A 16205-nucleotide genomic window follows, 5' to 3' on the forward strand; every position below is an offset into this window, starting at 1 on the left:
GGTGCATCGACTACACAGGCTCGGCAAGGAGCAAGATGTGCGTGGAGTCATCCTACCGCCCCCACCCCCTATCTCTACGTCCGTGATACAGGCTGCAGAACTTGCTGCATGTATTAAGTTGTACACCAGACAACATATTCTGAGTCGTATCCTATACATAGTTTTGTTTGCATCACGTGAGTTGTTTTAGAGAAGTGAAAGTCTGAAGCAATACTAACCAGCATATGCGTACAACGAGTTCATACTCAACAGCACATCAAGTTTCCGCCAAAAGGCAACCAATCGGGCAATGTCTGGTCCGCATATTACACCTCCGACCGGGACATTCTCGCACGACGGCTTAAGGAGCGCTCAGTAGCATAGTTTCTTCACGCCAAGGTATTTTGTGTCGCTTGTCGCCCACGGCTTGGTGTTCCCTGCGACGACGGACGCCGCCCAGCATTGGGTGACTGTAACGCCGGGCATCGGCTTACGGCGATATTCCGATCGACTCGCGCCTCACGAACTTACGTTTTTGGGAAGAACTTTTGCTACGCTGTGTATTTTTGGGCTCCAGCTCCAAATAATCTCTTTGTCTCACTTGGTTTTGTTACCGATGACACACCCTGTTGGGCAGATCAATCAGGTCATATGGATCTCATTACAGCGCCTAGCTGCCTCCTCTTATGTAAAGAACCAAGATTGCTAAGACAATGCAGAGGATGGCGTCATAAAGGTTCGGAAAGCTTTGCAAGAGGAGTAAAAATAGTGAACATCGACAGGTGTGACCTGTGATGTCGTTTTCGTCATTTGGCTTTTACAGCGCACTCAGATGTTGGACGTCGTCTGCCTCCCATCCCGACAGAAAGAGTGGGCACCGCGAAGAATCCAACCCCGTGCGTCTGGTTTCCTAGACGCGCAGCCCTACTCTATCGGTACCCATGCGATATGACATGCCAGATCAAAGCGGGAAGGCTGTTGTAGCATTGACCCACCCAGCGTGATTGGGAAACTGTCAGAGGTTTAGACCATTAAACGTCACGTAGGAACACCTTCAAAAAGCAAATCTGTTGGCAGCAATCATAGCTCGACCTAGCTTGACCTTGGGTGAACACACGTGACAAAAGAAACCAGAACAATATCGACGTGCAACAGTGATATTGATATGCAATTCAAGGGTCAAAGGTTATCGCCATTGTCACCAGCTCGACATCCGCACCAGAACACAAACACCGCCATCTGGTTCGTTGGCTTTTCAGCCCTAAAAAAATACCGTTTACATGGGTGGTCGAAGGTACCTCCAATTTAGACTGAACGAATAATCTGACCAAGGACCTCTCATCTGCGTTAACATAGGCAAAACCGACCTTACGTCTGTTTGCCAGTCGGTAGTCCGAGCTTGAATATATCAAATCGAGGTGCAGTTATGTGGATGAAGTGCGATTTTGAGACAGATGGTCGCGGTGGTGCAGTTACTGTACAGATGATAGCTGGAGAACGTCAGGGTTTGTGCGGAGATCGTGGCCGGATGAATATGTGAGAAGATGGACCTCACCAGATTATCCTCCAAGTGGCATCGAAAAGCAAATATTCCTGTTCTTAGATGTTTTGTGCCTATCAGCCCCGCAGGCTCGGAACATGGAGCTGCCTGCAAACTAACTTGGGAGGTTTTGTACATTTTTTTGCGACCACTGCTCTAACCCAAGTTCACCATCATCTGGAAAGGATAGACTATCGGCAGAGCTTATCTGTAAACTAACTTATTGTAGGTTGGGACATTTTTGGCCATCTTTGACCTGACCCAAGGACATTACCTTCTGGACAGAATGGCTATCGATCATGGCGCATCGATTGGTACAGCTTCCGTGCCGATCGTTCACATAGGCTCGGAACATGGGGGCATCTACAGCCAATATTGGAGATGTCGAATGTTTTTCATAACATTTGACCCGACCAACCGTCGCCATGTTTTGAAAAGGAGAGGATTCCAACAATGGCGCATAAATATGTGAAAGTTTTGTAATGATTTGTTTCATACGCTTGGAAATGGGAATGTTTTCAGGTTGCTTTTTCCGTTTTTAAAATTTTTTTGTTGACCTTTGACCTATCCTTTGACCTTTGATCTATCCCCAAATCATCATGTTCTGAGAAAGACAAACTATCGACCAAGCGGCATCAAGTTTCGAAGGTTTCGTATTGATTGGTGCCATAGGATAGGAGGATGTGAGTGTCAACAGGTTTTAGCGGCTTTTTCCTCTCTCCCGTTCCTGGAGACTTACGCAAACAAATTTGTTGCACTGACCGCAAACAAGAATGAGCAATGTATATACATATATATATATATATATATATATATATATATATATATATATATATGTATTTATCTCTCTCTCTCTCTGACTCTGTCTCTCTCTCTCTCTCTCTCTCCTCTCTCTCTCTCTCTCTCTCTCTCTCTCTCTCTCTCTCTCTCTCTCTCTCTCTCTCTCTCTCTCTCTCTCTCTCTCTCTCTCTCCCGTTCCTGGAGACTTAATGAAGCAAATTTGTTGCACTGACAGAAAACAAGAATGAGCAATATATGTATATATGCATATATATATATATATATATATATATATATATATACACACATTTATCCCTCTCTAGAACCTATCTCTGTCTGACTCTTCCTGCCTGTCTGTCTGACACTGCCTGCCTGATTCTATCTGACTGATTGTCTGGTTCTGGTTGTCTGACCCTGCCTGCCTGCCTGACTGCCTGTCTGACCGCCTAACTGCCTGGCCATGCTTGACTCTGCCTGCCTGCTTGACTCTGACTTCCTGTTAGACTCTGGTCGACTGCTTAACTCTGCCTGCCTGCCTCGCTTTGCCTGTCTGTCTGAATCTGCCCGTCTGCCTGACTGCTTGCTCGACTGTCTGGCTCTGCCTGCGTGACTGCCTGACTCGGCTTGCTTGACTGCATGGCTCCGCCTGCCTGACTGCCTACTTGACTGTCTGGCTCGGCCTGCCTGAGTGCCTGACTACCTGGCCCTGCCTACCTGTCTTGTTCTGCTTGACTGCCTGGCATTGCCTGCCTGACTACCTGGCTCTGCCTGCTTGTCTGCCTGACTCTTCCTGACTGACTGCCTGGCTCTGGTTGTCTGATTCACACATGGTTCCACCACCATCACCTTACATGGTTTCACCTATCCATTAAAGATAACAGTATGACATTTAAACGTTCGCCTTCCAGAGGCATTTAAACCTTGAAAATGACAGCTTCGCACGTTTAACATATACACATTGTATGTCAATTGAATGGACGAGAGACTCCTTTGATCACATTGAAATTGGGTAAAAATGTGTACCATGTACGTATACAGTTTTCGCCAAGTGGAAATTCGTGACATTTAAATTTACGCATTCCAGAGGCTCTCAAACGATGGGATACATGACATATCACTAAAACGGTACAGACAGCGTCGTAAGGTGCCATTAAGGCCAAGGAATGCTGAACAATGCCTCTCCTATGATGTAATTAGTCGTTGCCTCTCATATGGTGTGCCATATGACGATATGGCATGCAAAATATGACGCATAAATCAAAAATGTCACATTCGATGTCGGTTTTAACGCATCCACGAACTGCTCTGATTGCTTTAAAATTCGCCCCCAATACACACCTTACATGGTTCCACCTAGCCACAAAATAGTAAAGCACGACATTCAAATGCTCGCCTTCCAGAGGCATTCAAATCTTGGAATTGACAGCCTCAATCGTGTTAACATATATACATTTCATGTCAGTAACATGGAAGGGAGACTCCTTCGATCACCTTGAAATTTAGCACAAACATGCACCATGTACACATACAGTTTTTCACCAAGTGGAAGCTTGTAATTTTACAGTTCACGTATTCCAGAGGCTCTCAAACAATTGGATGTATGACATCTCTAAAACGACACAAACAGCGCCGTAATATACCACCAAGACCAAGGAATGCATCTCCTAAGATGTAGTTGGTCGTTGCCTCTGTGTAAAAACTGTATACGTACACGGTACACATTTGTGCCAAATTTCGGGGTGATCGAAGGAGTTTCTCGTCCATTTAACTGCCACGCAATATGTATACGCTAAAACGTTCAAAGCTGTCATTTTCAAGGTTTGAATGTCTCTGGAAGGCGAACTATTGAATGTCATGCTATAATGTTTGGTGGCTAGTTGTATCCATGTAAGGTGATCATTTGTGGAGAATTTCGAAGCAATCAAAAGAGTGTGTAAAAACCGACATCAAATGTGACATTTTTGATTTGTGCGTCACATTTTGCATGCCGTACCGTCACATGGCACGTCATATGAGAGGCAACTGCTAATCACATCTAGGAGATGCACTGTTCAGCATTCCTTGGTCTTGGTGGCATATTACGACCCTGGATGTCTCGTTTTAGAGATGTAATATGTATTCCATTCCTTGACAGCCTCTGGAATGTGTGAATGGAAGTGTCACAAATTTCCACTTGGTCAAAAAAAGGTGCATGTACATGGTACACATTTGTGTCAAATTTCAATGTTATTGAGGGAGTTTCTCTGCCATTTTACTGACATGAAATGTATATATGTTAACACTTGCGAGACGTAAACGAGTAACGAGTTTCAAAGTAATTTGAGGAGTCCGCGAATGTGTGAAACCCGACATGGAATGTGACATTTTTGATTTGTACGTCATATTTTGCCTGCCGAAACCGAGAGGTAACGTCTAATTACGTCATAAGAGATGCATTGTTCAGCACTCCTTGGTCTTGGTGGTATATCAATACGCTGTTTGTGTCGTTTTAGAGATATGTCATATATCCCATTGTTTGAGAGCCAGTGGAATGCGTGAATAGAAATGCCACAAGTTGTCACTTGGTAAAAAACTGTATGTGTATATGGTACATATGTGTGCCAAATTTCAAGGTGATCGAAGCAGCCTCTCTGCCATTTTACTGACATGAAATGTATATATCTTAACACGTGCGAGGCCGTCATTTCCAAGATTTGAATGCCTCTGGAAGACGAACGTTTGAATGTCACAATGTAATATTTGGGGGCTAGGTGAAGCGATGTGATGTAAATGTTTGTGTCAAAATTTAAAGCAATCGAAAGAGTCCGAAAGCAACCGAAAGATCCGATGGCCTTGAACTTTTATGATTCTTTACGGGCGTGGTTTTAAATGTCACATTTGGAAAATATGATTTTATCGATTTAAGTGCTTTGTTCTATCAACAAACCAAATAAGGTCGAAATCTCTCGAGTCCAGGAAGGTTCAGAAAGCAATGACCTTGAATGACCTTGAACTTTGATCTTTAATAACTCCTTTGTTTTTGGATATCACACTTAGTGACCTGTATATTCGTCAATGGCATAATTAGCTCTATCTGTGAGCTAAATATTATTGCAATTGGTGAGTAGATTGAATATGACACGCGAATATGAATGTGTAATGTCGTTCCAATTTGACGAACGTCGAGTTCCTTGCGATGCGATCATTTTTAGTTCTTCTAGATGACGCTCTGCGCCTGTTACGATTGCGGAGGGGGATAGGCTGCGTTTTGTAGTTACATGCCTTGTTGGGATTGTGAGTATTGCACTTTGGGAAATCCGTGATGAGTGCAAATGGATCGACATCACGGAGTAGGCCTTCAGTCTCTGCGATGTCGGCTATTCGATTGAATGTGCGAGACGTTCAAGCCAGGTTACAAGAGGAAAATGAATCGAGAGATACAGACCGTGGACTGAACCTGGATTTCTCTCGCTCAAAAGAAGGTCATCATGGAAGACGACCTAAGCCACGTAAGGTCGCCTGGCGTGCATCGTGATTTCAATGAATTTTGTTACCAGTTACTAGAGTGTGTCCAACCTTTCTAACCCATGCCATCTGTTAAAAGTGTCACTTTCAGGTTGGGTAAGTGGCTTAGTGTCTCTGGAGATGATGTTAAGATTTACAGACCTTGAAATTTTCCTGCAACAGGAAAATGAAAGTGATGTCTACACTTCTGCTAGGGAATGGCAACTCAATGTATATAATCTAAACATTCAGGTACACCAGCTTATGTTTGTGCTGCTCTATAGATGAGGTTTGTAGCAAAACATTTCATCATACTTTACTCTTTGTGTCTCATATTTTATTTTGTAGTTTGCATGCATTGATAATATACATTAGCATTGAAATGAGGTCCGGTGATCTGCTTCATCCTCGAAGACACTTGATCTTTCCTTCATATTTTGATTTGGCTACAATCAGATTATGAAAACTAGCATAATATTTTTAGGTACAGGATCTCTGCCATCTGCCAGTATGAGATAGGGGGACATATATACCAGCAGGAATCACCACCTATCTTTGGATAAGGACCATCAGTATAATATGATGTCTTCAAGTTCAGTCTTTGTTACACTGCCACTTAGAGTCAGGACTGGAACATTTGACACAGCATGCTCACTATCAGTAGTTACTGATACATAGATTAGTTTATTGTTGAAAAAGGTTTTGGAATATTATTATGCTCTTTTGCTGTAATTTGATATGTTTCATAGTCAGTGTGGAATCTTTGTACATATAGAAGGAAAATTGTTTTACCATTTGAGTCATAGATTTAGGTAAGTTCATTGTGAACTTACGATCAACTATGCTATAAACACAGCAAAATTAGCTTATGCTGAGTTATCTGTCACAATGTGTTGAAAATTAAACATAGCCATTTTTGCATGCACACCGTAATATTAATAATAAATTACTGGTTGGAAATAGTCAGGACTGAACATAAGCTACACTTTAATGGTCATAGTGGTTTATTGATGTTAGTTATTAAGGTGGGGCACATCTGTGAAAAAACTTCCCAGTAACAGTTGAAGATAAGTCTTCATAAAAAATCATTCACGATTAGCCATATACTTGCACACTGGTTTTGAATCATGTTTTGGGCCTCCAACTTATTGTGGGATCTAGCAATGTTATGTCAACTGTTGTGGGCATTTTAAGTCAGGGTTTAATCCCTGTCAAGCCAAAAGGGAAGCCACAGGTCCTTGTGCCAGGGTAGGCAATTGGAGGCCCTGGTCGTTTGGGGAGTTTGCGATGCACTGCTAGCCTGGAGTTTGAAAGGGAAACTGATACATGGAGTCTCATTTATAGAAGGTTGTGTAAGATATGAAATTAGAATTATTGCATAACATACTTCTATAATATAAGGTTTAATATGTACAAATAAGTGCCACTTTCTAAAGGTTTCAAATTTCATAAATGGGACTCTTGGATCTTTAAATGCCACGTTGAGATGTTTTTTTATATATTTGTTCTGAATGGTTTGCATGGGTGACTTGGGATTCAGAGTACCTGCTAAGCATAGCTGGGGCCCACCTTGGGCCTGGGTTAACCCTCATTGGCCAGTTGTCAGCCCACCTTTCCATTAGTCAGGTCAAACAATGCACCCACTCTGGGACTTGTACCCAGTGCTGCTGGATTGCGAGACCAGCATCTTCCCCTGGACCACAGAGGTGGATATGGAAAGAAATGTTGACTGCTTTCACTAAGCATAAGATGCACTGTATTACCCTGTTTGAATAAGTGTGTGTTCTGTAGTTAGAACTTCAGCATGGATGAGATTAAACTGAAGTGAAAATTGACCATGGTTTTGTGACTGTTAAAACATTGAAGCAAGTTGGCTTACTGTTGTAGAACCTCTGGACCCACCCCCACCACCAAAAAACAAACTTATGCTCAGATAGTAGATCTAATGCCCAATCACAATCACATTATTTATGTACATGAACTTATTTTTAATTAAATCACATACCCAACACCTTCATCTGCCACCTAACATCCTTAGATGACATCAACAGTCATCCAACTGTGTAATGAATATGACACCACTGTAGGCACAAATATATCATAACTGGCTGTCTGCTGGTGTGCAGTGCTGTTCGTGTGCAGTCTGCTGACCATGCCAGCAGTGCAGACCCCCCCCCCTGCCCCCAGCAGTGCAGCGCTGATCATTAGCTTCTTGGTCATGGTGGGCCCTCAGTGTGCAGTCTGTTAACCTTGCCCCCCTCCCTCCCTATGCTGCGGTACTGATCAGCGACTTCTCAGTCATGGTGGGCTCTCAGTGTGCAGTCTGCAGACTTTGCCCACCCCTCCCTTGCTGTGTTGCAGTGCCAATCAGCGACTTCTCGGGCGGCGGCGGCGACGAGCAGCGGCGGCCGCGCAACCTGCAGTTCCCGGCCACTCCCTTCCGGCGCGTCAATAGCTCCGAGATACAAACCAAGATGCGCGAGATCATGCAGATGACAGGCATCCTGACCATCGACGGCGTGGTACGGCCCGGCGGGGGGGGGGGGGGGCGTCTCCGGGACGAGGCCCGCGCTGCCAGCTCCGGCCGATGGGAGTGGGGAACAGACGGGGTGACTGGAACTGTGTGGTCCTCTGTGTTTGTATTGGCTCCAGATGTGCACTCCTCTCTGGGCCATTGGTGGTGGGTAGCAGGTGCCTCATTTACCGTCTTCACACTAGTTGGATGGGAGTCATGTGACCAGGGCAGTCGGTGCGTTGTATAGCCCAAATTATCACCTTTACTGTCGACCTCCAGCCTAAGACGAAATCATAGAGATGTTAAGTATTCTGATTTACTCGTGTTTTTTTATTGTTTCTCATGCAAAACCTCACTACAGGAGTATGGCTTAGGAACACTGCATCATTCACAGTGTTTTCCTTGAATTTTGTGCAGACATCCTTGTTCACTTCAACAGCTTTGTTCCAAATTCGCACTGTATGCGGATATTGTAGGCTGTAGACATTTGTGTAGTGCTGATGAGTGCACAAGAGTTGCTGGGCATGCAGGATATCATCAGTGTACTCATTCCACCTGCCCACTTTTCAGAGGTTCAAAGCGTCACCGGAGGATCTGCAGCACGTGGGCGAACTAGGAACGGGTAGCTGCGGTCACGTGGTGAAAATGGTTCACAAACCCAGTGGGAAGGTGTTAGCAGTGAAGGTAACTAAGGTGCCCTTGCTTTGTCATGTTACACAACAGTAGGTCCGCTTAAATGTAAAATTTATTATATCTACTCAGCACTGGGTTCATGGGTTCACTTTTTAAAATTTGATAGTCTGACAATTAGTTTGTAGTATGTTGATCAGACTATTTGGATAAAAGCTGGCCCGTTTCAGCCATCGTGTGTGCTTCAAATTGGTTAGGACACAATAAGTGCTGACAGAAAGCAGAAATGGTTGCTGCATTTACCGCGTGACTAGTACATGGCTAGTGTCGGGTGGCTGCGCCGGCACCCCTCCCCCCCCCCCCCCCGATCTCCGGCTGACCAGGCAACAACTTCCCACCGACAGCAAATGCGGCGCAGCGGCAATCCGGAGGAGAACAAGCGGATCATTATGGACCTGGACGTGGTGCTCAAGTCGCACGACTGCCCGTACATCGTGCAGTGCCTGGGCTGCTTCGTCACCGACGCCGACGTCTGGATCTGCATGGAGCTGATGGCCACCTGCCTGGACAAGCTGCTCAAGAAGATGGGCAACAAGCCCATCCCGGAGCCGATACTGGGCAAGATCACCGTCTCGGTGAGAGCGGCGGCGGCCGGGGCCTCCCCGCCGGGCGCGTCACCTGCCGGAATACCGGGCTCACAGATAGCTGCTCCGGCCCGGCTTTGCGACGTCCTTGCCATGATGAGTGGCCGAGCGGTGGCACGCCGAGATAGCGCTGAGATTACGGGACCGCGAGCGGTATCGCGTCACATCCGCTGCAGCGCGGGGTCCGGACGTTGCGCCAGGTGGCGAGTGTGATTGTGTACCCTGCTGGGCTGGTGATAGACAAAGGGGCGGCTTAAGCGCGCTTGAGCGCAAGTTATCGTCACTGGCCACCCGGCTGTGCGGGGCCGGGCCGCCGGCGCACGTTGTCGCTACTGCCGCCCGTGTGACCGCCCTGACCCTGACCCAGGCCCACGCTGACCCTATCCCAAGCTCGCCGTGACCCTGCCCCTGACCCTTGCCTTGGTTCTGACTCTGTAACGACACCGCACCCGATTTCGTCCTTACCCTGGTCTTATTCCTCCCGCGGGCGGACCATGCCCCGCCCCGTCCCGCCCCCGTCCCGCCCCCGTCCTCGTTCTCACGCCGCATCGGACCCCACTGTGATTCCATCTCTGACCCTGCTCCGACCTCGAACCTGACCCAAACCCGACCCGGCGCCTGACCCCACCTCGACCCCACCCCTGACCCAAAGCCGACCCAGCGCCTGAACCTGCCCGGAATCCACCCCTGACCCTGCCCCAACCTCACTCCTGGCCCTGACCCTGCCACGACCTCGCCCGTGACCCTTCCCTCGCCTTGCCTTTGACTCTGTCCCGACTCTGCCCCTGACCCTTCCCCGATCCGGCCCCTGACCTTGCCATGACCCCGACCCCCTCCCGGATATCGCCCCTGACGCCGTCCCTGGCACCGCCCGGCAGACGGTGAAGGCGCTGCACTACCTGAAGGACAAGCACGGTGTCATACACCGGGACGTGAAGCCGTCCAACATCCTGCTGGACGAGACCGGCCAGGTGAAGCTGTGCGACTTCGGCATCTCGGGCCGGCTGGTCGACTCCAAGGCCAAGACGCGCACCGCCGGCTCTGCAGCGTACATGGCCGTGAGTCGAGGCCTGCCCCGGCCCGGCGGGGTCGGCTCTGATCTGGCCAGATTGGGTCAGGGTTGGATCAGATCAGATCAGATCAGATCAGATCAGTGTTAGAATTTTAGCACTTTGTCCGATAATTCAACCCTGGTAAAAGTGCTCCGGATTTCATGCCAGAAAAATGAAACATGTCCGATAATTCAACTCTGGCAAAAGTGCTCCGGATTTCGTGTCATGAACCCGCGAAACTCCGTGAAAAAGCCTCGCAATTATGATTCACACTTAGCTAGAAGAACCAGACACGCACACGTCACATTAATTTCCATCGTCCCACAAACCGTTTCAAACTATTTTCTCCAATATCCACCAACCCATCCGTTCTCACCCACACTCCAACTGGGTCTGGCTTCATCTGTGCTCTCACTACATAATATCATGTACATCACATCCGCGCCAACGTTGTCTACCTGTGCGTCTCCGCCTGCCGGAGTCGGGCTGAGATGCCCCGGGTGCATTTCCCGGGAGCCCTCACAGACGGCCTACGCGATGGGTGGAAGTTTCCCGCTTTTCTCGCGGTTGCCACGGAGACGTCCTCCGCGCTCCGGGCTCCCCGGCGCGTGATTGGCTATTGCATGGCGTGGGGCGGTGCCACTGCTCGCGCCGTCAGCGGATTTTCATGTGGAGCCGAATATGGCAGACAAGTAAGAGGCGCGAAACCCATGCTGATGGGTAGTTTTCAGCGTATGAGGCAAGTACAGAGGAAGGATTACGAACCGCGAGGCTTAGGACGAGAAGGCCAATTAGGACTAATAGAGGTACGTTACGATCGGTGTTCTGTTCATTCGTGTGTGCGGTTGGAGATTTCGTGTCCATTTCACAAAGAAACATCGGGCATATTGGGCTTTTGACGGTATTCGATAGGTATACCGCATAGACCCCCCGGCATCCGATGGGAAGTCCGCAGAATAGAAAATAAAATATCCAAATGTGATGAATTCAAGTCTTACAATGCGTAACCCTTGCCTTGGTTCGCCGTTTTTATAACGCGGACCGATAGCGGGGTGGGGTTGGGTGAATCGATGCGACTGTCGTTTTGAAACTGATCGAGAAAGAGCCTGGCAGAAACACCAGGGTTTTGGTTCTCAACGAGATTTGCGGTCGGCAGTAGTTGTATGCTGTTCAATTAGATTCAGATTGTCGTGTGAATTATTGTCGCTATCGGTTGAGTCGGCGGGTGTGTCGTCCGGCTCATGAAACCGTTTCATTGCAAATTCACGTCGAAGTAGCGGCTTGACACATATCAGGTGTGCTTCAGAATGTGAACGGCTGGTGGATTCGTCAAGTTTTGGTTTGCCAATGTGCGATCGGGTTGTTTTCTTTGAACGACAATCCAGTGAATACCTAGCCGTGTTCTTTTCTATAGCCTCGGATAAGACGGCGTGGCGGAATAACGCAAGTTATCGTAGGCTGTAGAAGCTGAAACATCGCTGAATAAGGTCCTGCAATAAATCTAGACCGGACTCGCAAGACATGAAGTTTTTTATTATAAAAATCATGCAGCATTCAGCTAAACAGAAAGCAATCAAGCAAATAGGGCATAAACGTGGTGATCTATAAGGACTAGCTCAGTCAGCTGTACTTGACAGCACATCGCGGTTTTCATTGTCCTTGTTTTGGCTGTGAAACATCTTTCATGAACTTTCTCTTCAAATTTATATAAGTTTGAGCTCCCCTTTTGAATGTTCTGCTTACACCAAACTTCCAGAAGGTTGGGTGGAGCAAATTCATCGTTGGGGCGGGGCAAGTCGGACATGGGAGAGGGGGGGGGAGGTGTCAGCGACCCACGCAAAAGGGCACAAATCAATGCCTGTGTCTGTGATTGGTGCACAGTACGTTGCTGAAGGTTTTGGGATAGACAGAATAGTTTAGGAGGGATCTGATGTTGAGGTAGCACACAGCCCAATGGATCATCTCCCAAGGCTCCAAGTTACAACCAGGCAAATTATTAGCATTTTGATATTACAGAGACCTCTTTAGATAGATGGGAAGAGTGAGTAGATCTAATGGTTGTGAGATATGTATTGTATTGAGCGATTCCTGAAATGAGTTCAGTCAAGACATTTGCCTAGAAAGCATGAACACGACGGAACTTACCCTATGTTGTGATGAACTTAGTGTTAATATGCTCTCTGAAGCATTAAGCTTGCGTAGTTTGTGCCGGAACATGAACGATTTCCGGTGGATTTGCGATGCAAGCGGTGGTGATCGATTTGCTCTTCGCTTTAATCGAGTTTGAGTAATACTGATGTTATTTCGCCAAACGAAGGCGCACACAACGAAGCAAAGCGACCAGTTATTGGTGGTGATTCCGAGCTGCTTAGTACGTGTTGAATGGCATCGGAGGCGATGTGGCTGTCACGTGCGCAGCTCTTGACTGGCTGCTGGCGACCTCAGACGTGTGGCCTCAGGGCGGACCGTCCACAGGGCAGCTTCAGCGTGACCTCGGCGCTCTGTGCCAAGCCCTGTGTCGTCACCGTCACCCCACGTGACCTTCCAGGGCGGGCCTTGTGACCCCAGTCTGCCCGTTTGCCGGCCGCCGCCGAATTGACCTCGGGGCTTTGGTGTCACAGCCTGTGTCGTCCCCCGTCACCCCCGTGACTTCCCGGGGCGGCCTTGTGACCCCGTCACCCCACGTGACCTCCCGGGGCTGGCCGTGTGACCCCGTCACCCCCCGCGTGACCTCTCCGGGGCGGCCTTGTGACCCCGTCTGCCTGTGGGCCGGCCAGCCGGAGCGCATCGAGGCCGCCGAATCCTGACAGGCCCGACTACGACATCCGCGCCGGACGTCTGGTCGCTGGGCATCACGCTGGTGGAGCTGGCCACCGGCAATTCCTGCCGTACGCCGACTGCAAGTCCGAGTTCGAGGCGCTCACTAAGGTGGGTGTGCGCTGCCGGCGCGCACCGGCGCACAGCTCGCCTGGTGCGGCAGGTGCCGCGCGGCTGTGCTGCGGAGATCATTGGTCCATCCGCCTGTTTTCGGCCGCAGGGCAGACAGCCAGTGGCTACCCACCAAAATACGGAGCGACGGGCATGTGACCACGCGCAAGCCTGGCTTCGGTTGCGGATGTCGGAAGGTGCTAGGATGCAACTCTGTCGGTAGTGCCACTGCAGCATCTAGCTTCGGTTGGGGTAGAATGGCACTCACACTGCATTTGATATGACGAATGTGTTTTATATTGCTCGATCACATCACAAACACCGCCGCTGTCCTGTTGTCTTGTTTGCTGACTGATTGGGATTGGAAGTGTGGGGAAATGTGAGAGTTGGTGATCGCCTCTAGCACTGGAGAGGCGACCACCAGAGGCTCTCATTAACAGGACATTGTTAATGAGAGCCTCTTCAAGACATTAAGTTGCTTTGTTTGGTACCTAAAGGCATCAAGACGTTAAGTCCGTGCGGTTGTATAGTTCTCGATGGAGTGGGTGAATTTTCCGTTCCTCGCGCAAACACAAGTCACTAGCTGTTGGCATATCAGCAGCAACGGCATTGGCCATTCCAAGAAACACCTAGAAAATTGTGACCGTGTTATTGTTTTCTGTGCCGGGCGCGTGCCTTGATGCGCCGGGCACAGATCGCCACCGTGAGTCCGTGTTCAACGCTGACGGCCGGCTTGGCGGTGCTCAGGTGCTGAAGAATGACGCGCCGCTGCTGCCGGAGGGGCGCGGCTTCAGTCCCGAGCTGCGCCGCTTCGTCAAGGACTGCCTCACCAAAGACTACAAGCACCGGCCCAAGTACAAGCGGCTCATTGAGCACGACTTCATCCGCAAGTCGGAGCGCATGCGCGTGGACGTCTCCTCCTGGTTCAGAGGTGAGTGCGCGCGCGGGCTGCCGGCTGGGCCCGGCCGGCGGGGTCCGGCGCTCCCGCGGCACCGGTGGCGCCCGACTCTGGGCGAATCTTGGCAGCGCGAAGAGCGCGGTCGCGCTGCGAGCCGTGCCGCCGTTCATGTCATGCAGTGTGGGTGGGTGTGCGTGCGTGCGCGCGCGTGTTCTGTGTACCACGCGCCCAGGTCACGGGGCTGCGCGATCTGTCCGAACCGCTGCAAGGGGCAGGCTGCGTGCCACATTGGCTCATCAGCTATCCGCTGGAGTGTGCGCAGGACCAGCGTGAGCCCACCTGCGGGCTCACGATAGCGGCGTGCAGAGCTTACTCATACGTCCTGGGCTTTGGTGGCAGTATAGATGGCCGTGCTGTATTAATAGATTGTTAGTGTCCTCCTGTTTGTGATAAGGATCACCCATCTTGTTTGTTTATGATGAGTTAGGTACGATTAGATACGTACGTACGAAAAGATACGATTTAGGATGAGTGTTTAGTGCCTTGGTGCATGGGTCAAATCTTAAGTGAGGCGCGTCATGTGTGACTCCCATGGTTATGGAACACGTCAGCAATGAAGAAGTTTGCGCCTGTGGGGTTCGAACAATATTTGTTCACTCACGATCCCTCGTTTGCCCACTGGCTCGTCTCGCCGATGCTATGGGTTTGGCACATTCTGTTGTCAATTTATAGCGTCTTTTGGATTCATTGTTCGGCCTCGTACGCATCTATAGCATCGTATTTTGTTATGTCGTATTTTGTGCATCGCATTTTAAAGCACTATATGCTCATGTAGTGTTATCACGTAATATCGCATTTTAGGGTGCATTTCGTTATATTGCATTTTGCGGTGTATTTCGTAGTATCGTCTTTTATAGTTTTTATTAATATGTTGTAACGAGCCGAACCTAACGAAAGTTGTAACGAGCCGAAGACCTAAAAAGCCACCTCGTGGGTAGATTTCGAGCCAACAAATATAATGTAACCAAAACTATGCAGGCGGTGTGTCCTGCGGTGTCATATTTATTTCGCCCAACACGCTTAACCCAACACGCTTAACAAAGTCACGGACCGTGCGCACCCCAGCACAGCACAGACATCCCCGGGCCCGTCCCCGGACGTAGTGTGTGCGTGTGTGTGCCCTAACGACTGACCGCCGCCGGCCGTTGTGTGTGTCTTTGTGTGCCTTACTGGCAGGCCGCTGCTGGTCGTCGTCTGTATGTCCGTACTGACTGGCCGCCGCCGGTCCTTGTCTGTGTCTGTGTGTGTCGTGCTGACTGGCCGCCGTCGGTCCTTGTCTGTGTCTGTGTGTGCCGTACTGACTGGCCGCCGCCGGCCGTTTCAGACGTGCAGGCGCAGACGAGCGGCATCAAGACGCCGACGACGCGGCGCCGCACCCCGCCGCCGGCCTCGCCGCACCACCCCTTCCACAGCCGACGGCGCACCCCGGAGCCGGAGAGGTCGGTGTGGGCCTGCGGGCCCGGGGCGGGGCGGCAGAGCCGGAGTCGTCGGAGGGTCAGACGGGGTCGAGGCTGGCGCCATTACCGGGAGCAGCGGCGGCAGGTATGCCGTGCGTGGCTCGTGTGTGGCCGCAGCTGGGGCGCCGCCTCCTCGCAGACGCCGGTAGGTGCAGCGTGTTCAGCGCGCGCGCGGTAGGGGACGCCGCGACGACGAGCTGCACCGCATAACTGTCGTCCTGTGTCCGTGTAGGTAGTGA

General features: G+C 49.7%; 1 protein-coding gene across 1 annotated transcript; it reads left to right on the forward strand.

The window, feature by feature from the left end:
* Positions 1 to 5505: 5505 nt before the first annotated feature.
* LOC119103901 (dual specificity mitogen-activated protein kinase kinase 7-like) lies at positions 5506 to 15948 on the forward strand (the record flags this gene model as incomplete). The annotated part of the gene is given in 11 exon segments (XM_037227591.1): positions 5506 to 5787; positions 8144 to 8304; positions 8868 to 8981; positions 9332 to 9562; positions 10450 to 10629; positions 13401 to 13415; positions 13417 to 13455; positions 13457 to 13501; positions 13504 to 13551; positions 14299 to 14482; positions 15834 to 15948. Coding segments are annotated over 11 exon segments (1319 nt in total), but the record flags the coding sequence as incomplete, so codon positions are not given.
* Positions 15949 to 16205: the final 257 nt, after the last annotated feature.

The sequence above is a fragment of the Pollicipes pollicipes genome, unplaced genomic scaffold (genome assembly GCF_011947565.3).
Source record: "Pollicipes pollicipes isolate AB1234 unplaced genomic scaffold, Ppol_2.1 Scaffold_5724;HRSCAF=6776_pilon_pilon_pilon, whole genome shotgun sequence".
Taxonomy (NCBI): domain Eukaryota; kingdom Metazoa; phylum Arthropoda; class Thecostraca; order Pollicipedomorpha; family Pollicipedidae; genus Pollicipes; species Pollicipes pollicipes.